The 26,822-nt window shown below is 43.2% G+C and overlaps 1 protein-coding gene and 1 long non-coding RNA gene across 4 annotated transcripts; one reads left to right on the top strand and one right to left on the bottom strand.

The window, feature by feature from the left end:
- Positions 1-28: 28 nt before the first annotated feature.
- On the bottom strand, positions 29-19,719 carry adam28 (ADAM metallopeptidase domain 28). Of its 3 annotated transcripts, none has more exons than XM_076992246.1 (22): positions 19,494-19,717; positions 16,527-16,609; positions 16,226-16,302; positions 13,891-13,969; positions 13,587-13,663; positions 13,101-13,287; positions 12,524-12,586; positions 12,086-12,157; positions 11,385-11,554; positions 11,047-11,128; positions 10,515-10,645; positions 8,970-9,147; positions 6,588-6,677; positions 5,356-5,551; positions 5,153-5,258; positions 4,598-4,754; positions 1,923-2,003; positions 1,491-1,578; positions 1,207-1,312; positions 1,029-1,089; positions 726-905; positions 29-480 (listed from the first exon to the last, which is right to left on the bottom strand). In XM_076992246.1, the coding sequence occupies exons 1-22, from the start codon at positions 19,555-19,557 to the stop codon at positions 445-447; spliced, it is 2,364 nt and encodes a 787-aa protein (XP_076848361.1). In that variant the 5' UTR covers positions 19,558-19,717; the 3' UTR covers positions 29-444. The 3 variants fall into 3 exon arrangements, with proteins under 3 accessions (XP_076848361.1, XP_076848360.1, XP_076848362.1); XM_076992245.1 differs by having other exon boundaries at positions 1,011-1,089; positions 19,494-19,713; XM_076992247.1 differs by lacking the exons at positions 29-480; positions 726-905; positions 1,029-1,089 and having other exon boundaries at positions 1,230-1,368; positions 19,494-19,719.
- On the top strand, positions 17,943-26,822 carry LOC143494158 (uncharacterized). The gene is made up of 2 exons (XR_013125557.1): positions 17,943-18,936; positions 23,812-26,822. It is a non-coding gene; the product is annotated as an uncharacterized LOC143494158 (long non-coding RNA).

Below are 26,822 nucleotides of genomic sequence, written 5' to 3'. Positions count from 1 at the left end.
CACACACACACACACAGTAGGACAAATAAATAATTCTATACAAACTGTAATATTCTGTACATGAAAGGCTCCGATAGGAGACATGATGCCACATCTTGGCCCTCTTCTGAGACCAGTTAACAAACAGGAATCAGGAATCTTACAACCAGTGGCAATGTTACACAAATCCAGCCTGTCAGACCTACGCCCCTGCATAGTTTACAACGCATACTCTCTTCCAACACACCATGTTGCTTCACCGTGCCTGAATCTGGTTAGCAGGCCCTTTGAATTTACATAACAGAGGTCTGGATCACACGCAGCACAAGCTGCACTTCCTGTGTTAGCCTGTAGAGGGCCTCAGTAATCTCTAAAGTAATCTTTAGGTGCTTGGTCCTCAGTTTGTGAGATTCTGAGGTTTCTGTTCTGGTTTGGTCCATAAGTCAGTTTGGTAGAGGAGTGATGTCACACCTTTGGTGCAGGAGGTGGTGGTCTGAGAGCCTGAGGAAAAAAATTGCAATATTACTATAAAGATGAAGGTTTAGCAGGTTTACAGAAGCGTATATAAAACCTGACACTAATTACATATCCAAACATAGGTGTTAATATTAAAGAGGTAGTAACAAAGAAATAAACAGTTTGAAAACAATAGCAATTGCTAATTTTTATTAAGTGAATTAATAATTATTTATGTATATTGAATGATCTGGAATAAATAACTGCATTAGTGGGACCAACTTTGATACCTGCTTTGCTGCTCTAAAGTCTGTGTGCAGGGTTGTGGGTGGAGCTGTAGGCGGGACTTTGGGCGGAGCTGTAGGCGGGACTTTGGGCGGAGCTGTAGGCGGGACTTTGGGCGGAGCTGTAGGTGAAGGTCTAGGCGAGGCCTTAGGAGGCGGAGGCGGAGGACCTATAGGATGAACCACCTAAAAACAAAAACAACATATTCCTCCATCTCAACCACGGACCAGGCACGCAAGATGAATGAATTTCAGGTAATGCCTGTTGATGTGTTGATGTTGAGTAGTTACCACAGGAGGGGTGTTTACCCTCTGAGGGCTGAGGTAGGACTTGCTGATGGGTGATGGCTCTTTCTTCTGGATTTGACGACTGGGTAGGGGGTGAACAAGACGAATGAGATGGATTTAGAGCTCGGGCCCATGCTAACAGTAACGCTTGTGCTGTTGTGTGTGCAGATGTACGAGTGAGAACGTCTGCTCGTGTTACCCAGTCTGGCGCTGGCTGCGCTTCTTGCGTTTTAAAAGACAGATGACCAACACGGGTACGAAGAGTAACACCAGGGTGAAGACCACAACAATGGCGATGATTCCATCTGAAACAGGGTGAAGATCGTGAGGTCTGGTTTGATCAACTCCAGCTCCCAACATCCTGAAAAAAGGCAACCACTATGTGGCTCATATGGGCATGAAAACCGTGCTCTGGAACTGGGAGTCAATTTTATGTGGGATCCAGAACTGGGGACTAGAAAAGCAGTGCAAAGAAAGATTTACTTCTAGACAGTCCACTGCCGGAACGCCTGTCGCAGTCCGGCGGGAGCCAACCCGGTTCACAGGTACACTCCAGCTTGTGATTGCACACCTGGGGGTAACACACACACACACACACACACACACTTAACACTACAATCACATTTTCTGCAGCTTTTTCCCTGGTTCCATTGCAACATTTGTACCACAAGCTGCTCTTCCCGACAGACCTCTGAGCTGTACGAGCACGGCTGGTGTGTTTGCACAGATCGAATTTCGCCATGCCCTTAGTGAAGTAAACTCGAAAAGTTGGAGCGGAGAAGAAATGCAAAAATGTACAGAACCTGAGGTCCCCATGACCACGGTATGGAGGTGGAATCGGTGAAGAGATAACTTAAAGGATCCCTCCTCCCTTGTGTAGTATGGAAGGAAAACGTGACTTTCAAAGATACTCACCCCGTTTCCTTTGCATTTGACCGAGCAGTTGGTGGCCCTGTAGGCGGTTTCTAAGTCCAAACACTGGTTCATGCTGCACACCTGAGAAGAAGTCAGCGAATTGTGACTGCTGTATACCAAGGGAGTTCACATCACATTCCCTGAGGTTTAAGTACTAAAGGTGTTCCATTTCCCATTACCTAGCAGTCAGATTGATCTTCTCACCAACTACCCCTGGGATTCCATTCTAAGTGTTCCATGCATTCTTTTTGGAGCGCGTGAAAACACTTAGTGCAGTGCATTGTGATGACATACACCCTTATGATGTCATGAGAATAAAGTGGCTGCAGGTTTCAGAGCCTGCGCCCTACTGTTGCTCTTCGCTAGGCTGTGCAGTGCATGCTGGGAGGCGAGTTGATGATGACAGACCACAGTCTGCATTGACAAGAATGTCCGCTAACTGGGGGGAGGGATATCATTACCTCTGGAGATTATGCTCACATACGAAACATAATTTTATATTCTTCAAAGAAATTAGAATTACAAGTGCAGTTCAGGGACTTACATTACATTACATTACAACATTACACTGGCATGTGAGGAAATATCGACCATAGGGGTCCAAGCACTATGCCATTTGAAATCCTTGAAAGTTTGTGAATCTAAAAAAATAAGTTCAAGGCCCTGGAAAGTTTTTGAAAACAGGCATAAAAAGACAGCCATCCTTGAAGGTCCTTGAATATTTTAGGGGGTTTGAAATTTCACATGGATGAAGACCGCTGTCCGTGAATAACAGGGCAATCACAGTTGGTAGGAAGTCAATATTTACAAAAGATTGGTATGAAAAGGGTATTTTTGTAAATAATTGATTATCATGAAGATCTTCTAAATTTCTCATCCTTTGTTGAAAGAATGTGAAATTATATGATAGTTGTTATAAAGATTTTAAGAAGGTCTGCAAAGTGATTCCTTTAGCATTGATTCAATTAATAAGCCTATAGTGTATGAATACTTAAATAAATATACCGTTTCTACTTCGCGGATTTTCATTTATCGGCCAGAATAGTTCTGGAACGTATCTCATGTGATAAACGATGGATTACGTAGTGATTCCGTGTGAGTATTGCTCAGTGGGGTAACACCTTGGTTACTGTAAACTGAATGGACGCTAGTGGTGTCGCCTAATTTACCTAGATAAGTTAGAATCAAGCCGAACAATGTATTTAGTAATTTTTTCGCACTGACATTCTCGTGCCCTAAGAAATATTTGAAATATATTGTTAATTGTTTTTACGATGTAGCAATTGTTTGTAGTGAAAGTGTATTTTTTATCATTTCTTTTCAGACTGCAAAGTTAGCTAGCTAGCTATGGCTGCAGTTGTGGCACAGATCAACATAAGTTTTATGGTGATCTACTTTTCAGTGTCAGAGACTCTGGTTCAGCGTTGGATGGCTCAAACATACAACTACACCACCCTAATCCTGCCTCCCCTATCATTAACCACCACCACCTTAATCCTGCCTGCCCTATAACCACCCTAATCCTGTCTGCCCTGTCATTAACCACCACCACCCTAATCCTGCCTGCCCTGTCATTAACCACCACCACCCTAATCCTGTCTGCCCTGTCATTAACCACCACCACCACTCATGCTGGGTTGTGTACATTGATGTTTTGCAACATTTAACTAGCATTACATTGTATTAAAACACTAATAATAGAAGCAATTTGCTTGCACAACTGATGAAGGACCAAAACATCTGAAACTTCCAGTTTCTTTGAAAACTGTGTACTTCCCTAAAATATTTAATATCTCTCTCGCTCTCTCTCTCTCTCTCTCATAAAAAATATAAACTGTATTCATATATATTTCTTGAAAATAACATTGTTAAATTCATATTCCATTGCATATCTTTATTATTTCAAAAATGTTCTGAACTATGTGCTAGCCACCTCAGTCCACAGCAGCAGCATTTCCTGTTGTTGTTTGCGTTGTGTTTGTCTTCAGGTGGGCGGGGCCTATTATTATCCCCAGCACCTGAAGGTCGTTTGTCTGTCTATATATGTCTAGTTTTTGTACCAGTTGACTGCTGGTTATTGTTTCCTTAATTCGGATCATGTCACGGGTTTTGTGTTGTGCTCCTTTCCCCCTGAGACGGTCATGATCACTTCCTTTTTATTTTGCACTCCTCGCCTATCACAAGTTGATTTAATTTCATGAACCTCTTATACCCTATCTAGTTTTTGGCTATTTTGGGAAGGGATTTTTGTTTGACCTTTTTTCGCGTTGGAGAGCCAGCTACTTTCTCTGGTGTCCTGAGTTAGTTTTCTGGGTGTTTGTTTCTCGCGTTGAGGTTTCCGTGATCTTTAAGTTATTTCTCTGTTTTTTTCCCATACCGTGTACGGTATTTTGCTTGGTATCTTTTATCGCATCATTATGGCGGAGGTCTGTGTTGTCTGTTCGGCAGATTTCCTTACCAGGAAGCCACCGTGTCAGTTTCCTTACTTTTGAGGAAGCCTGCATTGAGTTTTTCATTGTTTTCGAGAGTACTCTGTGATTCGTTTGGCTGGATAAGAACCATAATGTGCTTGGACCTTGACCACAGGCCGGCTGTTTGACGTCCTGCTCTGTAGTGGTCAGCGAACACAACTTTACATTTAGTTCCTGTGTAGTATTCAGTGAAGCAGGGCTTACCTTGTCTTCACCGCACTTGGTGCCTGTGTCCACTTGCCCAAAGTCATTGGTGGTGTCACTGTAGAACGTGGCCTTGCAATTGGCGAACATGACCATGCGTCCGTAGTTAGGGTTGTCCTGGCCTTTATCACAGAAGAGCTTCCCACATAGTACATCCCTAAGAGCAAAACCAATTAAAGACAAGAAGGTGATTGATTATATTTTTATGCCATTATGAAATTGGCCACTAATCAGTTGCTGATTGATCTCCATCTGACTTTCAAATTATTCCGAAATTATTTGACACACAAGTAATTTTGTGCTGTCCTATATTTTAGTTTGATTCACAACTTTTTAGTTTAAACCGGTCAACATGTTGGAGCTCAATATTGCAATTGGTTCCATCTGTTCATATGCATATCCTTTGAATCCATCACAACGCTACCACATTGGTATCATCACAAACGATATCATCACACAGCTGTCACAAACGATATCACGAACGATATCATCACACGGATGTCGCAATTGATATCGTCACAATTATAGCACCACAGTGTTTTGATGAACACTCACTGTTTCTGGCACCCTATGAACTGGTCATTAGAGGGACGGGAGCAGAATGCATAGTACAATCCCCTCTGGTTCTGGTCATAGCAGAAGTCGCTTCCCACAACAGCACCTGGGGGATACAACGAAAGTGTGCATGTGAAAAATAGCGTCTCCGCTCCGCGATCAGGATCCCAGCGGCTGGCAGCTGTGGTCAGTCACCTGCTCACCTGGTCCCCACATTTTGATGCACTGGTCTGCCCGCTGTGGGCAGTTTCCATTGTAGCAGTAGCCCATGTTGTTCCTGCAGGGCAGTCCGTTGACGGCGAAGACGTCCTCGGGGCAGACACTGGACTGGCCCGTGCAGTACTCTGGAAGGTCGCATTCGTCATGTTTTGCCCTGCACATCTGTGTGGCATCCGTGATCTGGGAGAGACGAGAGAGGCAGCTTTAGCATCGGATATGGGATTACAGCTGGTGATGAGATTAGAACCAATGACGGGATTAGAGCTGGTGATGAGATTAGAACCAATGATGGGATTAGAGCTGGTGATTAAGTTTCTTGATCAATTTTATCTGCTTGTGCTTGAGGTCATTCTAACATTCACCATGCCAAGGATTAACCCAGCCTGGTTAAACATGGGTTGAATATTGGTGCAAAATAATTATCCTGGGTGACAAGGCTAGTCATTGGCTGTAGGAAGGGTTGAGCCAGTATAAGGGATTAACTACATGCTATGTGGCTAATGTTATTTGCTTCCTAAAAGGCCAACATGGTCAATCATAGGCTACTAGCTTTGCAGCTAGCCTCCTTGACACTGTAGGAATTGTGGTTAATTTGCAGTGAATCTGGGAATACAACAAAGAAATGTAGCAATGTCGAACAAACTGTCAACCATTGATTCACGTTGAACTCATAGCCCACAAACTTGCATCTGATTTTAAAGGTGTAGAGCAGGGCTAATCAATTATATTTTTCAATTTTTTTGCGGGCCAAATTTTGCAGATAGCTCTGACCTGTGGTTGCGGACCACGGGAATAGAAATTTGCAGAGTTAATCAGGAATGAGATTGGGTCCGGACAGGACTGCGTTCGGGTCTGGATCCAGACCGCGGTCCGCCTGTTAGTGACCTCTGGCGTAGAGAGTGAGTGCCACTATGCCACGGTGTATGAGTGGATACTGTTGTCTCTGAGAACATGTCCTTCTTTTACTGTTCAGTAGAAATCTTTCATCAGTAGGAGATAAAGCTGTACTCTTTGGAGCCGCGTTTCCTGGTCTGGGATTGACTTTGACCTGTATTTTCCTCATCTGTTTATTTTCTTATTAAAACCCATGAAGGGTTTGTTCATTAACCCACGATGAGATGTGATGGTGGCAGAAACCAGGGGATAGAGAAACCAGGAGAGATCTGAAGGTGGCGAGCAGGAAGCGCTGCTCTAGAGCGCCCCCTGTGGTTCTCACCTTGCAGTCGCGACAACATTCCCCATCCGCACACTCCGAGCCCTTCGTGAGCATGCACGTGGTGGCATTACAGCACACGTTTGTGCATTCCTGCACACAAAACACACAAACACCCGTATATCAGGCAGTTTACCTGTGACACATGCAGGAGAAAGGTAAAGTCTTTGTTGTTGGGGGAAAAAAAAACAAACCCAGGGTGAAGCCACAACAGCTAAAAATGGTCGACATCTCAGTTGTCACACGTCTGCCTTGTTTTTCAAATATGATCACACTCGAGTTCATAAAACGTGGCCTTGCAATTAAAACCCTTTCACTAAAAGATGAATGCTATACGTGTGTGGAGAAAACAGATTACTTGCGAGTTTTCTCCTTTAAACTCTGGCTGGAGGTGAGTTTCGACAAATATCCTGGACAGGTCTGAACAGATTCATAATGGGTTGGAGTGCCCTCCCTTCCAAAAGACTGGAATGTGCATATGTGTGTCAGTGTTTCAAACCACAACAGTGTTTTGACTATGCATTCCATCGTTTAATCACTGGGATGAGTGGCTGTCATGATTTAAATACACCGGCACAAACACCGTATTTGGAAGTCACTCGATTCGAAACATTTATTCCACAGAACGTACACTATATTGCCAAAAGTATTCGCTCACCTTCCTTGACTCACATATGAGCTTAAGTGACATCCCATTCCTAATCCATATGGTTCAGTATGACGTTGGTGCACAATTTGCAGCTAGAACAGCTTCAACTCTTTTGGGAAGGCTGTCCACAAGGTTTAGGAGTGTATTTATAGGGATTTTTGACCATTCGTCCAGAAGCGCATTTGTGAGGTCACATACCGATGTTGGACAAGAAGGTCTGGCTCTCATTCTCTGCTCTAATTCATCTAAAAGGTGTGCTATCGGGTTGAGGTCAGGACTCTGTGCAGGCCATTCAAGTTCATCCACACCAGACTCTGCTATCCATGTTTTTATGGACCTTGCTTTGTGCACTGGTGCACAGTCATGTTGGGAAGAGGAAGGGACCAGCTCCAAACTGTTCCCACAATGTTGGGAGCATGGGATTGTCCAAAATGTCTTGGTATGCTGAAACATTCAGAGTTCCTTTCTCTGGACCTAAGGGACCAAGCCTAGCTCATGAAAAACAGCCCACATCATAATCCCAAACCAAAACCAAACTTTACACAATGCAGTCAGACAAGTACCGTTCTCCTGGCAACTGCCAAAACCAGACTCGTCCATCAGATTGCCAGATGGAGAAATGTGATTCGTCACTACAGAGAACGCACCTCCACTGCTCAAGAGTCCAGTGACAACGAGCTTTACACCACTGCTTCCGACTCTGTGTATTGAACTTGGTGATGCTTGGATGCAGCTGCTCGACCATGGAAGCCCATTTCATGAAACTCTCTGCACACTGTTATTGAGCTAATCCGAAGGCCACATGAAGGAAATTTCATGACTGGGTTTGTTGCACATGTAGCATCCTATCACAGTTTCACTCTGGAATTCACTGAGCATTCTTTCACAAATGTTTGTAAAAACAGTGAGCGAATACTTTTGGCAATATAGTGTACTTGTATATGTTCTTTATATGCTGTTGTTAGAAATGACATATCTATTGGCCTGCGTAATGCCGCAAGCCTCCAGACAGTTTCTGAATTCAGGGACCTTGTTGGTCAGATCGAGACATCTCCCTAAATCCAACCTTCGCAATGCATCAGCAAAGCAAATTAGGGCACTTGGCTTTCATATATCCAACACTTCAAAAGCAAGACAAAAGTATCTTAGACGCTTACAAAGTCTAGTGGAAAGACTTTAATGTCTTGCCATTGCATCGTTGTAAAAGATGCATATTTTATGTGTTTCTTGGTTTTGAGGTACTGGGCGTCGATCGTATCACACGAGGAGGCTGATCCGTCTTGCCCTCCGAGGTATTTGACGATGCATGTAGGCAGCGGAAACACGGTCGGGCTTGTCGGGGGGCATTACGTTCTCTGGAAGCAGAAATGTTTTGCTTTGCCTGGGGGAGGAGTGCACAAAGCCAGTGCCCTTTGCGTCTCAGGCACGTCTGGACCAAAGCTGTTGATTACACACATATAAGAATGTGCTTCTGCGTCTGTGGGGCAGGGTGTCTTCACCATGTGGAATGAAGACCACAGAAGAAGCTCAGTAGTCCTAATGGCTGGAGGGTCTACACACCCTAAACGCTGCATAATGGCCCCTTGCTCCCTGTGTCTTTTAGGACTACATTTCTCAAGTGACCACGGCAAGAAAGCGAAAACAAAGTGCACCCAGTCCCTTTGCAGCATTCTGGGTCAAGAGAGAGCGGGGGGCGTAGAGGAGGCGTGTCCTGGTACGGAGGAGGCGTGTCTTACCGTCGCGGAGCCGCAGTCGCACTGCTCGCCGATCTCCACGAAGCCGTTGCCGCACACGGGCGGCTGGAGGAGGTTGTTCTGCCGGGGCTTGTTGAGCAGGCACTCGGGGTTGCGTGAGTTGAGGTACTGCTCGTAGCTGCTTACGCTGCAGCTGCTGAAGTGCTGAGGGATGGTGTAGCTGGAGGAGACACGGACACGTCCCCGTTAGTAATGAGGGATGGTGTAGCTGGAGGAGACACGGACACGTCCCCGTTAGTAATCAGGGATGTGGCGGGCCCTGGGTCCTCAGGAGCCACCTCACTGATTACACTCAACGGCCAATGAACAATGCCTTCATGAATGGTGTGTGTGTGTGTGTGTGTGTGTGTGTGTGTGTGTGTGTGTGTGTGTGTGTGTGTGTTTGAGAGAGAGAGTGTGTGTGTGTGTGAGAGAGAGAGAGAGTGTGTGTGTGTATGTGTGTGAACAAAGGCCTGCTGGGACATGACAGACAGTGGCTCTCATAAACTATTTAAACCAGAATGGCATAAACTCAAAATCCCTATTTTCAGCTTTCTGACAACACTGAGATGACAAGGTACAAACACACAAAGACACGAGCTTGTCTGGCTTTCATAGTCTTAAAGGCATTTGAATTTAGTGGTTTATACTTAGATTTGGTAAAAAAAATTATATATATATATATATATATATATATAATATATATATAATATTTATTTGTGGAAATCAGTTCGTATATAGGCTAACTTTCACTATTTATATTTGATCTAAGTATAAACCACTAAATTATAACATTGTATAACATTGTATAACTTCCATATTTATATATATATATATATATATATATATATATATATATATATATATATATATATATAAAATATGAAAGTTATACAGTCAAATAATTAAATGTATTTTAAATCCCTCCTCAGCAAACAGATCTTCAGTCAGATCTTCCAGTGCTCAACATGGGTGAGAGTGTGTCAAAGTGTCACAGATGAATACAAAGAGTATACAAAGCTGTTTGTAACGTTTTGGGTGGTTACTTTTATAACAGTATTTAACAGTACAACCACATACTTGTTTTTTGTTGTTTTGTCACCACTGTTTTTCTAAAATCAAGAAAAGAAACAGAGTAGGTGTGTCCGAACCTTCGACTGCTAGTGACACACGCTTGCACTAGGGCTCAGGTGAAACAAGAGAAACTAAATGGGTGTGATTATCTCCGGAGGGTTAGTCAGACCTCTATGAGGATTCCTTCTCTGAATCAGCTTGTATCTGCTATCTAACTTCTGAAGTTCCTGGTTTTCTGACTCATAATGCTTTTTTGGGTTTGTTTCAGTAGTAAATTTAGTAATTAGAGCAACATTAAGACCATTCTTCAGCACCACTTAATGACACACACAACAGGACTTGGGTTCGCTACTTTTAAACCATGTACGTTTTACACTGTAAGAAAAAGAGTTTCTCCTGAATCACTGACGCTAACCGCACTGACGCTAACCGCACTGCGACTGGGCGCACTCGTTGCTGGGTGCCGGTGCTTACCTGAGTGCGGCAGCCATGATGCAGCTGTCGTCACTGCACGTGCAGGAGCTGGTGTCATGGTTCATGCCCAGATTATGACCCATCTCGTGTGACATAGTGGCTCCAACGGCAACGGCGCGTGGGTTGTGATTCTGCCAGGAACCACAGAGGAGACAATCGCGTCAACCTTATTCTGTTTTGCATGTTGGTATCCTCCAGCCAAAACGTTATCATAACGGTAGCATTTAGCCTAGCTTTCAAGTATAGCATAGCTGAATGCTAAGAGGAGCTCAACATCACTTTTGATGGTTGCTGAGCTTGTGAGCAAAGTATTGGGTTGGATACAGCAGCCCTTAATGCTTTTTTCTGTTTAAGTCAGAAGCTTGTTTCCAGGGTTTGTATATTGCAAGGGTATTTTGCCCAAATACACCCCCCCCCCCCCCTCTTATCAGCAAAGTTGTTTTGGGCATGTGCTGGGGTGGGAACATGTCCGACTGGGTAAATAAGGGGTCAAGAGTTCCATGACTCCTTTACTGGCTGGGTGGGGCAGTACCTGGATGACCCCGGTGGAATGACCCGAGCACAGGGTACCAATGAACGCCAAGCCCACTGTGGAACCATCGAAGTCTATATCACTGTAAAATATCAGAAATATTATTATTAACATATGACACCCGTCAGCTCCTTAATTTCAGTGTCATATGTTAATAAAAATTCATATATAAATAAATCACAACATTAAAATAATATGTTAAATGATTATGGGAATTGCTCAAACTAAGTAACCAAACTTAAACAAAAATGAAAAACAAACATGAAAAACATAAACAAGCCGATCTTTTCATTTTGGAAGTCGTTCCTGCACAAACGACCATCATGGCCATCACGTACGTGACGAGGTGGGCGTTGTCGTGCGGCCGGCGCTTCAGCAGAACGTCGTTCCTCCAGTTGGTGAATTTGTCCAGGGTTTCTCCGGCCAGCGGTGACACGTCGATCTGGTCTGAGTTTGTCCATACTTCCAGACCGACCACGGCGATGAAGGTGTTTATCTGTTTATATACCTGCCATGATAAGCAGACAGTTTCACAAGCATCCCACAGGTTAGATGAGTGTATTAAAACCTTTAATAACTGTATTAACAATCAACTCCTTCCTTTTAGTATAATGATAGCTAATAATCGGTTAAATATATATTTCTTGCAAATAGCAGTTTTGGAAAGTTATGTGGAAGTGTTGCTGTGTGGTAGAATGTGTTATTATCTCAACGCTATCATTTCAGTAGTTTCTTTTTTTATTATACCAGAAGTTCCAAATCCAGTTTTTAAGCCTAACAGCCAGACCATTTTTTGTTCCAGCTGCTCTACCACCCAAACCAGCTAAATCAAGGTCTGAACAGGGTTCATTATCAATCGAAAGAAAACAAAAATCTGGTTTGAACCTGTGCGGTAGACAGAAGACGTTTTCTTATTCTATACTTATATATTCTCATTCTATACTTCAAAATTTGACCTTAACCACTACATAACCTTCCTCAGCAGACAGTCTACAGAGTCTACAGATCACATTGGATTCTGATATAATCTGCGACTCACGGTGTTGACAAAGTTGATGATGTCATACATCCTTGTCCTCACTTTGTCCATGTCTTTGTCCATCTTCAGATACTGTGGGAACATCAAACACACAGTGAGTCACAGCCAGTCTCACCGTGGCATGCTTGTTCAGCAGAAAGTGACGATCACATCTTTCGAAAGCTTAGCGTCTTGGATTTAGGCCATAATAAGGAAGTTGATTCAGCCTTGTATTTAATCAGGATAATGGAGTGACTCAAGTACTCGTGAGCGCAATTTCAGTTGTAGTTTGGCCTTTGATGTTCATAAATCCCCTGGGCCTGTTTTTCAGTATACAGTTTAAACCTAGTACCAGTCTTTAAAAGAAAAAAAGGGTTTCGTGTGTTGGTGCAATTTGATCGGTTATTACACGTAGGTTGTTAGCACAGCAGGCCTCGTGTTAGGCCTGGGGACACGTACCATTCTATTGTCAGCCACGAGGAAGAGTTCATTGTACTTCTGCTGCTGGAACAATGTTGGACCCTGGCCAAAGGATCAGAAGAGCAGTTGATCAGGTTATAGACCTCTGGACACATGTTCTAGCTTGACAGGAAAACACTTAAGTCAAGAAAGGGCCAGTTCTGCAAGTTCAACTATCCTTTTCCTTCATGGGGTTAGCCATTGTATTGTTTTGCCTAGTCCAGACTGGCACTCCTACCGAGCTGAGATTTCAGCAGGCATTAGACACAATGCACGATATATTGTTTGTTAATCATTATATCAATACTGCCCTTTGTAATACTGATAACTTAAATGTTTAATCTAACTGTAACATGGTACATTTTTATTGCGTGCTGACTAATCGCACATGTTCCCGGTTAGCATCCTGAGCTTTTTTCCCTTTTTGTAATTAACAACTCTGTGTGATCTAATAAGCAAAAACAATATTGATTTCAATCCCAATATTGATCCATAATGTGGCATTTTAGTTTCTGTCTTGGTCGAAGCTAAATATGATACGATGAACAAAATCTGACAGAATAAACGAGATTCTTACGGAAAGGCGGCTGCGGGATTTGCTGGTGTGAGGGGGAAAGCTGTCAGTGCTGGCGTCCCAGCTGGTGTTGGTGACTCCACACACCCTGGGGGTATCGTTCACGTCTTCGTATTTCAGCACAGCGTGGTCGCCGTCCTCAGACAGTGGCTCGATGAGAAACCTCTGCTCAGCAGTCTGGAAATAACCTCTGGGACACAGCACGAGGGTATTACCGGTTTGGAGTTTTATTGAATATATTTCAAGACCAATATATTCTAAGATGATGTCCAAAGATTATGCAGGAAATCTTTTCCTTAAAACTACTTATCGATATAAACCAGTGCTTGTGAGACTCGAGGCATTAAAACACTTGGAAAATCGCTGCATATAATGTTCAACATTGTTATTACAATTAAGCCCATGGACTATAAAAGTCTTTAAAGAGCAGTTGATTTGGAGTAAATTGGAAAACAGTGATTTAAAAAACTTATATGTTATCAGGCATACCGTAATCCATCACAAGTGCTTACGCTGACCATGGAGTCACTGTCATTCACAATCTTCCCCTGATAGTAGCAGAGGTCCTGGTGTGGAAGAACAACAGTGTGACAAAGGGTGTTTTTCACATCACTCTTTAAATCACTCTCGGTATATTACTATTTGGATCCATTTTGGTCTAGTGGCTTGATAATAACTCTATTAATGTTGGTGTTATGAGAAAACCATAATCAGGGCTGAAGTGTTTGAGGGAGAGAGAAAAACAGACACCGAGACATCACTGAACTGAGAGGAAGTGTTGAGATTCACGTACCAAGGCCTCGGGTTTGGTCGTGACAGGGATCCCTTCATCTGTGTAATACGTCTCGGTGTAGTCCTTGGTCAGCAAATCTCTGTGTAACATCACATGGATATGAGATCAGACTGCAAGCGAACTTGCTCAGTTGAAATTAACCCTGAGATGAATCCTCTGACTCCGCCCACTCCACTAACCCCACACACTAAATTAGGCCTGTCAGCTCTTGTGTGAAAGCTTGCTTGTGTCTGTGCTTCCTAACTCTGTCCCATGTCTTGCATGGTGCTCTGCGGTGAGGCGATGGTGGCTAAAGAAGGAACTGTTCTCTGATTGTGACACACTCATCGGCCACTTCATTGCGTACACCTTGTTAGTACTCGGTTGGACTGCCTTCTGAACTGCCTTAATCCTTCGTGTCAGATTCAACAAGGTACTGGAAACATTCCTCAGAGAGTCTGGTCCATATTGACATGATAGCATCACACAGTTGCTGCAGATTTGTCAGCTGCACATCCATGATGTGAATCTCCAGTTCCACCACATCCCAAAGGTGCTCTATTGGATTGAGATCTGGTGACTGTGGAGGCCATTAGGGTACAGTGAACACATTGTTGGTGTTCAAGAAACCAGTCTGAGATGATTCACGCTTTGACATGGCACGTTATTCTGCTGGAAGTAGCCATCAGAAGATGGGTACACTGTGGTCATAAAGGGATGGACATGGTCAGCAACAATACTCAGGCAAGCTGAGGTTCAGGTGGTGCTGACATGATGCTCAGTTGGTACTAATGGGCCCGAAGTGTACCAGGAAAATATCCCCCACACCATTGCACCACCACCACCAGCCTGAACCGTTGATACAAGGCAGGATGGATCCATGCTTTCAATTTCTGACATCCATCTGAATGTTGCAACAGAAATCGAGACAAATCAGGCCAAGCAATATTTCTCCAGTCTTCTATTGTGCAATTTTAGTGAGCATGTGTGAATTGTAGCCTCAGTTTCCTGTTCTTAGCTGACAGGAGTGGCACCCGGTGTGGTCTTCTGCTACTGTAGCCCATCCGCCTCAAGGTTCGACTTGTTGTGCATTCAGAGATGCTCTTCTGCATGCCTCGGTTGTAACCACTGGTTATTTGAGATACTGTTGCTGGTCTATCAGCTCAAACCAGTCTGGTCATGCACCAAATGACCTCTGACATCAACAAGGCATTTACACCTACAGTACTGCCGCTCACTGGATATTTTCTCTTTTTTGGATCATTCTTTGTAAACCCTAGAGATGGTTGTGCGTGAAAATCCCAGTAGATCAGCAGTTTCTGAAATACTCAGACCAGCCCGTCTGGCACCAACCACTATGCCACGTTCAAAGTCACTTAAATCAACTTTCTTCCTCATTCTGATGCTCGGTTTGAACTGCAACAGATCGTCTTGTCCAAGGCTTTGTTCAAAATAGCCTACTACATGCTACTGGCGTACTGCTTGGGCCCCAAATCAGTATCCAGTATGCAGTATGCGAATAAAATTTTTTTCCAGTACGTGAAACATCCCCGGATAACATACTACTTCCGCAAAATATTCCAGTACGCGAACAGAGCTGTCTTCATGGTGTACTGCAGGGGTACTCAACTAAATTTGTCCGCGGTCCAATTTTGGCAGATAGCTGTCACCTGAGGTCCGGGGGGTGGCGAACGCAAGTTGTTGAGCTGGGGTGGTGAACGTAACACTCGTGACGGAGTGTTTTTTTCAATAGCCCTGAAATAAATACTCCGGTTTAAAATTAATTCTCCCGTCAAAATGAATAAATATGTTTTTTTTGGGTCCGTATCCAGTTAATCAGGAATGAGATTGGGTCCGGACAGGACTGCGTTCGGGTCCGGATACGGACCGCGGTCCGCCAGTTGCCGACCCCTGGTGTACTGCATCCCATCATGCATTGCTACGTTCACATGACCCTGTAGTATGCTTTGCTTTTGTTGCCTACTGGAAACTGTACTGCATACTACTACGAGGACCAGTATGCAGTATCCAGTATATACTGAGTGCAGTATGCAGTATCCAGTATGTAGTAGGCTATTTCGAACACAGCCCATGTCTACATGCCTAAATGCATTGAGTCGCTGCCATGTGATTGGCTGATTCGACATTTGTGTTAGTGAGCAGGTGGACAGGTGTACCTAATAAAGTGAATGGTGAGTGTATATCTAGAGACTGGATGAAGCCTCAGGAAGTGAGTAAACACAGTCTTTGAACACGTTGGCTCACGCTGGCTAACACTGGCTAACACTGGCTAACACTGGCTAATGTATGGCTAACGCTGGCTAACGTATGGCTAACGTATGGCACAGATGCTTACTTATTTCGCTGGAGCTCCATCTCCATGTGCTTCCCACGCAGAGTCATGGCATACTTCACCACATCAGGCCTGGAAGACTGACGACATGATTCATCTCAAACTACCATTAAATCCAGAAGCTATAACAGCGTGAGAATGTAGTGTCTAATTTTACTCATAGTGCATTTAGTCTGTGACCAATAAACGTTCGGAGCAATCGCCCTAGCAGTGAACCACTGCGGAAATATTCGATGTTGATGTATTTGTGCCGACAGCTGCCCATTGACTGACCCCCGTTCAAGGACTGAAGGGGACATCTCACCTCTACATCTCGCTTATGAAGGGAATGAACTCTGACTGGTCGAATGACCTCGTACACTTCAACTCCATCTAGTGTGTGGCTACCTGTGACAGGAAGAGAAGACAGACAGCTCTTTATTACCATGAAGCAATGACTGGCAGGGTTGTATTACAGTGTCACACATTCAGATTTTCATTATTTTCCTCCTTAGTAACTATGTTGATAAATCAGTGTTCTTTGAAGTTAATATTTCCACAGGCTACTAGATTGTGATGGCATTGTGTGTAATGTCACTGCAGTTCAAACAATTTGGCTACAGTCTCCCTATGTTAACATGGCTCGTGCTTTTCACGTAGCTCGCTGTGAAACCTCAGAGGGCTGTTTCATCTTCCTGCTCTGCCTTTTGTGGAGCTGGGTGTGACGTTTATAATCCCATCCATCAAAATGTTGCTCGCAGGTGTGAGCAGTGCTACAGCTTTGTGCTTCCCTAGATCATCACATATTAATGCTAAACTCGGGCCAAGATGGTTTGGTGTGTAAAATGCATCATTTTTCTGGAGAACCTGAATTGGTGTATCTGATGGTTGGAGGTTTATTAAATCTGTAACTTTGCTATTTGTTTTGTGATGGGAGACGAATCATCCAGTAACTTTTTTTCTCACCGTCTCTTTTTCTTTTTAAAGAAATAGGATGTTACATTTAGGGCAGCGGCTCTCAAGATGACTGCAGTGATAAACACTGACCGCAGTAAACATTCTTGACTGACGCATGCAAAACACAGTGTGGCCCTCCCCTTGCCTGTGCAATGTTAGAACTTCTGTTCCCTCTGCCTCTCCTCTGACAAACCGTACGCCTCTTACACAACATTTACCACAGGTAGTTAATAATTCATGTTTAACAATAGCTGTTTCTTTTCCTTGTTGGATTTCTTTGCTTTCTTCAGCTGTGACATTATGTCATTGGTTTAGTTCATGAGTCACTTATATTACACTTACAGTACAAACAGCACTGTTTTTAACGCAGTTCAGGCCTCACGTCTCACGTTTCATGTCTTTAAACAGCACCTCACGCTTAATGTCTGTCCTATGGACCAGTGTTTCCCAAGTCCACAACTCCAAGCACACCAGGATCAGGTCGGTGGTGTCAATGGTCGTGTGTTCTGGGTGGTGAGGAATAGGTGTGGACCGTCTGGTGGGGATCTTGGTTGAGAAATAGTGAACTACCCAAGTGAAGCAGCATTAAGCAAGTGGTATTTCATTCCTCCAGGAAGCAGGAATACACAAGCATGCCTTGGGCAAATAAATACAGCTAGACTTTCTGAAGAGTGGTTAACCATTGTGCTAACCCCCCCAGAGGCCTTTTAGTGCTGTGAAATGTCAGTGTTCACAGATATTTGATGAAGGTTAGAGGAAGAATCAACAAAACCTTCCTGATGGTCCCTGCTGCTGATGAGAAGGTAGAGGGTGCTGAACTTTAGAACGCACCAGGGAACTGCAACCCTGTGGATTATTCTTAGTCCTTACCCACTAATCCCAGCCACAGCACATTAATCTCAGCACCTTTCTCTTAACCCCAGTCCCTGCACATTAATGTTAGTCCTTGTTTATTAATCCCAACAAGCTCGTCTTCATTTCAGTCTGCTGCTACACATGATTGGAAGACATTACAAAAAACATGAAAACCGCAAACTGTCTCAATTTTCAAACTATCTTAGCAATGATATAAATGACATTGTCACTGAAACCTACACCTTGTTATCTATTAAACTGATTAAGTTAGGTCCATCATGCCTATGAATGCTGTATTCATTTGTGGTGTTTGCCGTTTTGAGTGTTGTCAGTGTTTGATTTTGAGTGTTGTCAGTGTTTGATTTTGAGTGTTGTCAGTGTTTGATTTTGAGTGTTGTCAGTGTTTGATTTTGAGTGTTGTCAGTGTTTGATTTTGAGTGTTGTCAGTGTTTGATTTTGAGTGTTGTCAGTGTTTGATTTTGAGTGTTGTCAGTGTTTAATTCAGGTGTTTCTCTGTGTTTTCTTTTCCTCAAGGGGCCCCTGATGCTTTCTGAGCTGCTATTGTGCACAAGAGCAAGATAATGTTTTCCTGATCATAATCAGAATCAGAATATCCTGAGGAAAACTGCTGAATGATGTTTCTAAGTTAAATTAAAGGCTAAACAAACAAACAAACCCCAGCCCCTAACCTCTAATCCCTATGTGACAGTCCAGATTAACCACAGCAATCTCCCCTTCATTCAAGAAGCCCCTAGCCACTAATCCCTGAGTGACTGACCAGACTGACCACATCAATTTCACCTTGAGTCAAGATGCCAAAAACCTCAAAGAATGGCACCCCTGCTTTGTGGTGACATGACAGTGGGGGTATTGTAAGTAGACGGGTGTGGCTCAGGTCCTCAGAGGTCTCCAGAACCACAAAGGTGAGTGTCATTTACATTACAGTAGCGGTGCCGTCGACCGAGGCGACCCCAGGAGGAGACGTGAGCGCCTCCCAAGCTCAGCAGTCCTCCGTGTTCAACTGAGTAACGTCTCATGAGGTTTTAAGCAGTTGTATGAACTGCACAGAAGGGTTTTGAAACCTCAAATATGTGTTTGTTTGGCTTTGCTAACCACCACAAGGACAGACCACTAGATGAGACACAGTTGGTAGTGCTGCACAAACGTTTAACATGTTTGTATGAACTCCATTGGTTTTTGACATTATATGAACACATGCAGATCTATAAGTAGACACATCTTACTACGAAACACATTACCAAAAATAAATAATTAAGGACAAGCCCTGTTAAAAGTAACTTCATGTTTAATCACTATACAATAAGTATATTTGTGGACTCACGCATAAACAGAACCATTGAGCTGCACTTGCTCTAGAACCAGGAGCCGGTTTTAATCTGTAACCTATCCTCAGAGAACGTGTCAGTGCTGAGTTAATCAGCCATTCTGGTGTGTAGTGGACATGTATACGGTGACTCACCTGCGAGAATGAGCGCAGAGCAGAGGGTGAGGACCCATAACAACAGGTGCAGATCGCCTGGCATCGTCAGCGCACACGCAGCGAGTGAAACGCGAGAGGTGGTTGAGCCCGGTCTTATGGGTCACCTGGGCCCGCCTGCGCAAGTGTGTGTTTACGCAAGCTCAGCCCCACAGGCTGCTTCTTGCCTGAGGACGCCCGAGCTCCGCCCCCAAACCAGAGAGCCAGGCTGTTGAGGAAGTGAGAGAGAGTTCCTTATTGCTCTGTTTGAACATGCTCAGGAGAGAGAGAGAGAGAGAGAGAGAGGGAGAGGGTGAGAGAGAGGGATAGAGAGAAGGAAGGAGAGAGAGAGAGGGAGAGAGAGATGGGGGGAGTGAGGTAAGCATGCGGAGGATGTTGGGGGTGGGGGTGGAGGTGGGGGTGGGTGGTGTGTATTAGCCACTCCTTGGTGACTGTGCTCTAACTGCACCACAATAAACAGGTAGCAAATATGAGTGCTTCCGGTTTGACATCAATGATGTCATTGAGACTTAAGATTACTGTCTGTCCTATATTTTATTTTTACAACAGCAGATAAATGAACATGTTACATGTAAACGGTGAGGTGGCATTATAACCTTTTCCTGTCAGTGCCCAAATATGTCTATTGCTTCAAAAATGAAACAAAGGAAGTGGCTACTTTTACAAGTGTAAACCAATACTGAATTAATGTTTTAGCTAAATTTTAAAACCTCTGGTTACAGGAATTTTAAACTTTTGTCCATTGCATGATAATGAATGACACTCTGTATTAGTTTATATTTGTTTAATTCTTGCTAAATTTCATAATCCATCCCTTCATCCTAACCCCAGGTTTGGTAAAACGGTTCTGTTTTCATAGCATGACCCTTTTTAAGATTAACAATATTTCACGACCTCCAAGCAGAGAGCACTCTGTGAACATAAACTACAGTATCCTGAACATACTTTCATTATCAGTGGTTAAATTGATCAGTGATCGGTGATCTATTTCAAGAGCATCAGTCTGAATAATCACACTCCGAATGAACACCAGTTGGTGTTGGCTTTGCAGATAAAGGATATGATTGTGGACACTGCATGGCTTTGTGGGAAATACTCTCAACTGTTTCATTCATTGAGATGAATGAAACACACTCTGGTGAACGTTAGAAATTGCGCGGATGCAGGAAATGCTAACATCCTACTTCACTGTGGCACAACAGCTGATCTGCGCCCAGAATCTACAAACGTCGTCCACTTATTGTGCTGGGATGTATGACCTGTGCTTTAATGACTAAACGGATATGTTTGTGAATCATAGCTTCTGCGTCTGCTGAGCAAATCTCCACACTTGCGCTAATCAATGTCCTGATTACGCACGTACATGTTCAGCAAAACAAAAACCTGTGGGGCTTTTTGCTACTACTAAATAAACCTGAAGTGCCTTTGGTTACAGTGTGCTTTTTATGCTGGCCTCTTCATTCCTGGAGAGTTCGTTCAAAAACCACTTTGATTGCAAAGTGTCTAGCTTACGTTGCTGTTTTAGGATATGTTCTGATCTTTATATAAAAAAAAATATGGAATCTGTGGTTTCAAAAGCAGCAAAACATTTCTGAACACGTACACTGTGCGTGCAGAGTAGTATTGCTCATATTTTATTTCCAGTAATGCTGTCTCAGTAGTACATCTTGTTATACATACAGATTTGGGATTATTGAACGCATATTAATATAATACAAATTGTTCTGGTTAAAATTGTGCAGGCCACCACATGACAACAATGTTTTGACTTTGATATCTCAGTGGATACTGCAGCTGTACATTGCATTGTAATTGCAACATGGAATTTTTAAGTCACGTAGCTAAATTCTGCACTGCGACACAAATACCCAAACAAAAGCTTTAGCACTTACGAAACCAACTTTGGAGGTGTGTCTATGATTTGACGTTTGGTAATTGTGAGAGGTCTCCAGTGATGCAGTGAAGCCTTAGCTTACCTTGAGAGAGACTAGCAGCTCTCCTTAAGATTCCTGAATTTCCTGAAGTGCTGGTTTCTCAGCTGACTGAACAACTCCCCTCTCCCCCTCCCCCGCCTCTCTTACGTGTGCTAGTCTCCTGTTGCTTGTTTATGGATCATCGTTCAGATGATCCAGGGGTTTATTGGAGGGTTTGGCGACCCAGCCTGTGGCGTGCAGGACTGCAGTGTGAGCTCACCCACCAAGTTGCATTCCTCTGTCCTCAGGACCCTGGAGTCTGCCTGCACAGGGCGTGGAAAAGGGAGCTATTGTTGCCGTCTCCCCCTCCGTCCTCACACAAGGTCTTTATCTGGCCTGCTGAAGGACTGGAGAATGCATGAACTGTCCTGATGTGTCTGTGACCTTCCCTCCGCCTGTCTCTCTACCCCGTCTCTCTACCCCTGTCTCTCTACCTCTGTCTTCATCGGTCTTTGGGTTCCTCTGTAATGGAGAAACTGTGATGTTTATAATCCTGTCTCTCTCTCTCCTCTCCTCTATGTCTCTACCTCTCCCTCTCTACTCTCTCACTCTCCTCCTCTCCCTCTGACCTCCTTTCCTGTTCATTTCTACTCGCCTCCCTGTATCTCATCCTCATTTCTCTTTGGACCCTGTCCTTTGTCCTGTCACAGCCGTCACCCATGCTGGGAGACATGTCCCCATCACTTTCTGAAACTACTGACCTGGTGTCCACCAACTTTTTAAAAGTGTATTCTGAAAATGTTGTATAGGCCTATAACATTTAATACAACTTTAGTCAAAAAGTAACTAGTAAAATGAAAAAAGATTGTGCTTCTATTTTATTCACACAATATAATAATTGCAAGACAACTGACATTTTGTAAAATAAAACTTTTTAAAATTCTAAAAACAGAGAAAACAGTATTACAAGAACGTGTTAATAATAATATGTGTATTACAAGTACGTGTTAAACCACAGTGCTGATAGATCTTATGTGGTTCAATGCTGATACGCATGACAAACAAAGCCATGAAACCTTTCAGGAAGCTCTTTTCACTCCAGACGCCTGCTTCTCATCTTGCACCCAGACCCTGTTCAAGCAAAGATCTGTCCTGGTCGCGCATTAACTGGACTGTGTGTGTGTTCTGGACTGTACATATGGGTGTGAGCCTTTAACCGTTTGTGTGCTTTGGATATCAGTGACTCGAATGGTGTAATGGACCACAAGTGCAGTTTGGGAGAAAGACCGTCTGAAGCTTGTCCAAGATAAATGGTCAAAACATGTCTCCTCCTAAGTCTCCGTCATTCTCAGTCTCTCTCTCTCTCTCTCTCTCTCTCTCTCTCTCTCTCTCTCTCTCTCTCTCTCTCTCTCTCTCTCTCTCCCCCAATCCCTTCATCCTTTCATATGGCAGGGGACCGATACACCCACCCACAGTTCACAGCCACCCAGTTTACCCGACGTCTTCCTCCAAAGCACACAAACCATCCAGCGCACAGACCCACAAATACACTCCAAAATACACATACAATCCCAAGAACATAAACACAATTCCACACATTCATATAATCAGACACACCCAAAGATTACTGCAGTGTACTGTAGTAAATGTTGGGATATAACAATATAACAAAGTTGTGATGTACACAACATTTCCAGAGAAACAACAGTTTGACAGAGGTCATTCATCAGCTGTATAAGCAAAATGCTTCACAAGTAAAAAATTGTGGAAGTCTGTTGGCACGGAGAAACCGAGCTAGCTATCACGAGAGGAATCAAGGCAAATCTGCACATTGCACTTCCTCATATAAAGGCATCAATCGAAAATCACGAGTCTCTGATCCGTCGCAGCTCCAGATCTACGCAGATAGTTTTGTGCGTCAGACTTAACCGCTTAACCTCGCCATCACACCTCCTCATTCACCAAGGCGTTTAAATTAAGATATGTTGCTCTGTCTGGTCTTGTCCACTGTGGTTTTATTGTTTTTAGTTTTAATTTATGACATCTGTTGTCATTCAACGCACTATACACCTCTGGAAAAAGATATTAAGCGACCACCACCCAACAGTATAGCAGCCATTTCGTCTCCGTGTCGGTTGAATCACCTCATCCAACTAATTATTACCGATTACTAACAATTACATTTGCGTCGTTTAAAAACTAATAGAAATCACGTTCTTCGAGGCCTAACAATGTGCACATTTTTATTTTGAATAAATAAATAAATTCTCTAAAAGACAATATTTTTATTTAGAAATTGGGAGAAAGGTTGTTAGTCTACGGTATAAAATTTTATTGTAAAAACAGAAAGGCTGATAATTGTGCCTTGCTTAATTTTGTTTTTCCAGTGCTGCATGAATAAAGGATCTGGTAGAGGATATTGCAGTGGTAGAGGATATACAGTGGTAGAGGATATTGCAGTGGTAGAGGATATACAGTGGTAGAGGATATACAGTGGTAGAGGATATACAGTGGTGGAGGATATACAGTGGTAGAGGATATACAGTGGTGGAGGATATACAGTGGTAGAGGATATTGCAGTGGTAGAGGATATTGCAGTGGTAGAGGATATACAGTGGTAGAGGATATACAGTGGTAGAGGATATTGCAGTGGTAGAGGATATACAGTGGTAGAGGATATACAGTGGTAGAGGATATTGCAGTGGTAGAGGATATTGCAGTGGTAGAGGATATACAGTGGTAGAGGATATTGCAGTGGTAGAGGATATACAGTGGTAGAGGATATTGCAGTGGTAGAGGATATACAGTGGTAGAGGATATTGCAGTGGTAGAGGATATTGCAGTGGTAGAGGATATACAGTGGTAGAGGATATTGCAGTGGTAGAGAATATGAGAGTGGCTGGTGTGTCAGTGGAGGACACTCAGGACAGGGCCAGATGGAGGAGTTTGATCTGCTGTGGCGACCCCTGAACAGGAATTGCCGAAAGAAGAAGAAGAAGAAGCTGCATAAATAAAGGTAACTTGAAGGGTATGGAGTGAGTCTTTAAATCCCCGGATGAAGACTCCATCCCCGGATGAAGAGCACCACCCGGATGAAGAGCACCACCCGGATGACGAGCACCACCCGGATGACGAGCACCACCCGGATGACGAGCACCACCCGGATGACGAGCACCACCCGGATGACGAGCACCACCCGGATGACGAGCACCACCCGGATGAAGAGTACTACCCGGGACCTCTTGATTTGTTCCACTGGTTCATCTGCGCTCAAGTCGTGACCGAGTGTGCTGTAGAGTAAACACTGAAGGTATGCCTCATGCCCATGTCAGCATGATATTATTTTATGTGTGTGTGAGCCTGAGAGACTTAGTAAAAATAAAGTAATGGTAGAAGGACTAGTTCACTCTGAAAGGATAATCATTTGTTAAATGTAATTCTGGTAAAATAAATTCAAAATAAAGCCTTCTAATTATAAATGGCTCTGTGTATATAACCGTGGCTCCATATCAGAAAGTTGCGTTAAACTGAATCAGATTTAATGTATTCCCAGACGTTCCTCATTTTCACTTCATGACGCTGTGGTTGGTGTGTGCTTGTAGCCGCTTCTGCTCTGAACTACGCAGTGTAAACCACACTGCGTGGAACTGCATGTCTCAACGCCTGCAATATAATTCAGTGTAACATGAGCATGTTGCATTAAAGCCAGACATTAATTCTCACATACACACACACACCCCTGTACGTCATGTTACTGGACTTTTAAAAAATATTCTTTCTTAGAGGCCTACAGAGGAAACACAATACTCTTTCTCTCACACACACAGCTGTTATTTAGAGCATTTTAAAATCCAACCACTGCAGAACAATGTGCACATTTGAACTAATCTGTATTTGCAATAGGTATTTAACTGAGAAAAACACAGAACAAGAGCTGACAGTCAGGGCACCCACAGGACTTGCACATCTCTGTCCGAGCTGCCACGCCTTGTGGGCTGCCTGCCTGGAGCAGCCTTACAGGACAGTAGTGCAGCCAGCTGATCCTTCACATCCTGATGGGCACCCGCTCTCCTACGCCTGATGGGACAGGCGCAGATGTCTATGGGTGTGCACATGCACGTGACTCCTAACTCTGGCCTAGTTGAAACTTAGTTGAATATTAAATACTGTGAAATAAGGAATCTGATGAATGTAGAAAAGACAGAGGTCCTGCAGCATGGACTGTACATGACACACAAGTTTATATGTCTAAGTAGCATTAATTTTCTGGAGAATTTGATGGGGTGGCACCCCAGTGCTCTTCACTGACTAAACACCCCCAATTCACACACTCATACACACACTCACAAACACACACTCATACACACACTCACAAACACACACTCACAATCTCTGCCTCTTCACCATTCAACCCCCAGTTCTCTGCCCTTTGTAGGCCATGCCATGTGTAATAATGAAATATCATTCAGTCTCGCACACAGTAACTAGACAGTAACACACAGTAAACACTTCTTAATGGGAGAAATAATCAGAAGGAAAAGATTGTTCCTAATTTTTCCATCAAGGAGAAGTTCTAAACCATCTTCACATCCTACAGATTACACTGCTCACACATGGCACCATTCAGTAAATGTAATATGTGTCCAAGATTAAACAATACCTGAGACAAAAATAAATAGTGACATTCATTGTATATGTATATACATCCAATGTACATACATAGTAAAATATCCTTCTATTGTCAGGTTTTACCAGACCTGAGGTCAAAGATTTTATTAATCCCTTTGGGCCATTTAGCCTAATTATTTACTGAGCTTTTGTTAAATTTCTAACTGTGTTAAAGATTAATTATAAAATGAAGTTAGTCTTACTGCATGCTTGTGTGCATACATCAGAAAACAATTTTTGAACATCTTGAATTAAAGCTATATCTGTATGGGACTTCGTCTATATATGTTAATATATAGATGGAGTCTGTGAAGGCTAGGTCTGTGGCCCTTTTGTTCTTTTGTACAGTTGTATGTTTTTTTTTTTTCAGGATATGTATATATCATATGTATACGTGCATGTATGTTTTGTGTATGTATACCGGTAGTACTGTATATTCACATGTATGTTTTGTGTATGTATACCGGTAGTACTGTATATTCACATGTATGTTTTGTGTATGTATACCGGTAGTACTGTATATTCACATGTATGTTTTGTGTATGTATACCGGTAGTACTGTATATTCACATGTATGTTTTGTGTATGTATACCCGTAGTACTGTATATTCACATGTATGTTTTGTGTATGTATACCCGTAGTACTGTATATTCACATGTATGTTTTGTGTATGTATACCCATAGTACTGTATATTCACATGTATGTTTTGTGTAACAGTGCTGCAAATA

This window comes from Brachyhypopomus gauderio, unplaced genomic scaffold (genome assembly GCF_052324685.1).
Source record: "Brachyhypopomus gauderio isolate BG-103 unplaced genomic scaffold, BGAUD_0.2 sc91, whole genome shotgun sequence".
In the NCBI taxonomy this organism is placed as follows: Eukaryota; Metazoa; Chordata; class Actinopteri; order Gymnotiformes; family Hypopomidae; genus Brachyhypopomus; species Brachyhypopomus gauderio.
The sequence above is the reverse complement of the archived record's forward strand: the minus strand, read 5'-3'. Positions and strand labels throughout refer to the sequence as shown.

Bases quoted from the DNA above. Each gene is read 5' to 3' on its own strand.
- adam28 (XM_076992245.1), bottom strand. From the start codon at position 19,557: ATGCCAGGCGATCTGCACCTGTTGTTATGGGTCCTCACCCTCTGCTCT. The intron at 11,555-12,085 runs GTGAGTCGCAGA...TTATCATGGCAG, and splicing joins TCATCAACTTTGTCAACACC to GTATATAAACAGATAAACAC. The intron at 906-1,010 runs GTAACTACTCAA...TTTTGTTTTTAG, and splicing joins GGGTAAACACCCCTCCTGTG to GTGGTTCATCCTATAGGTCC.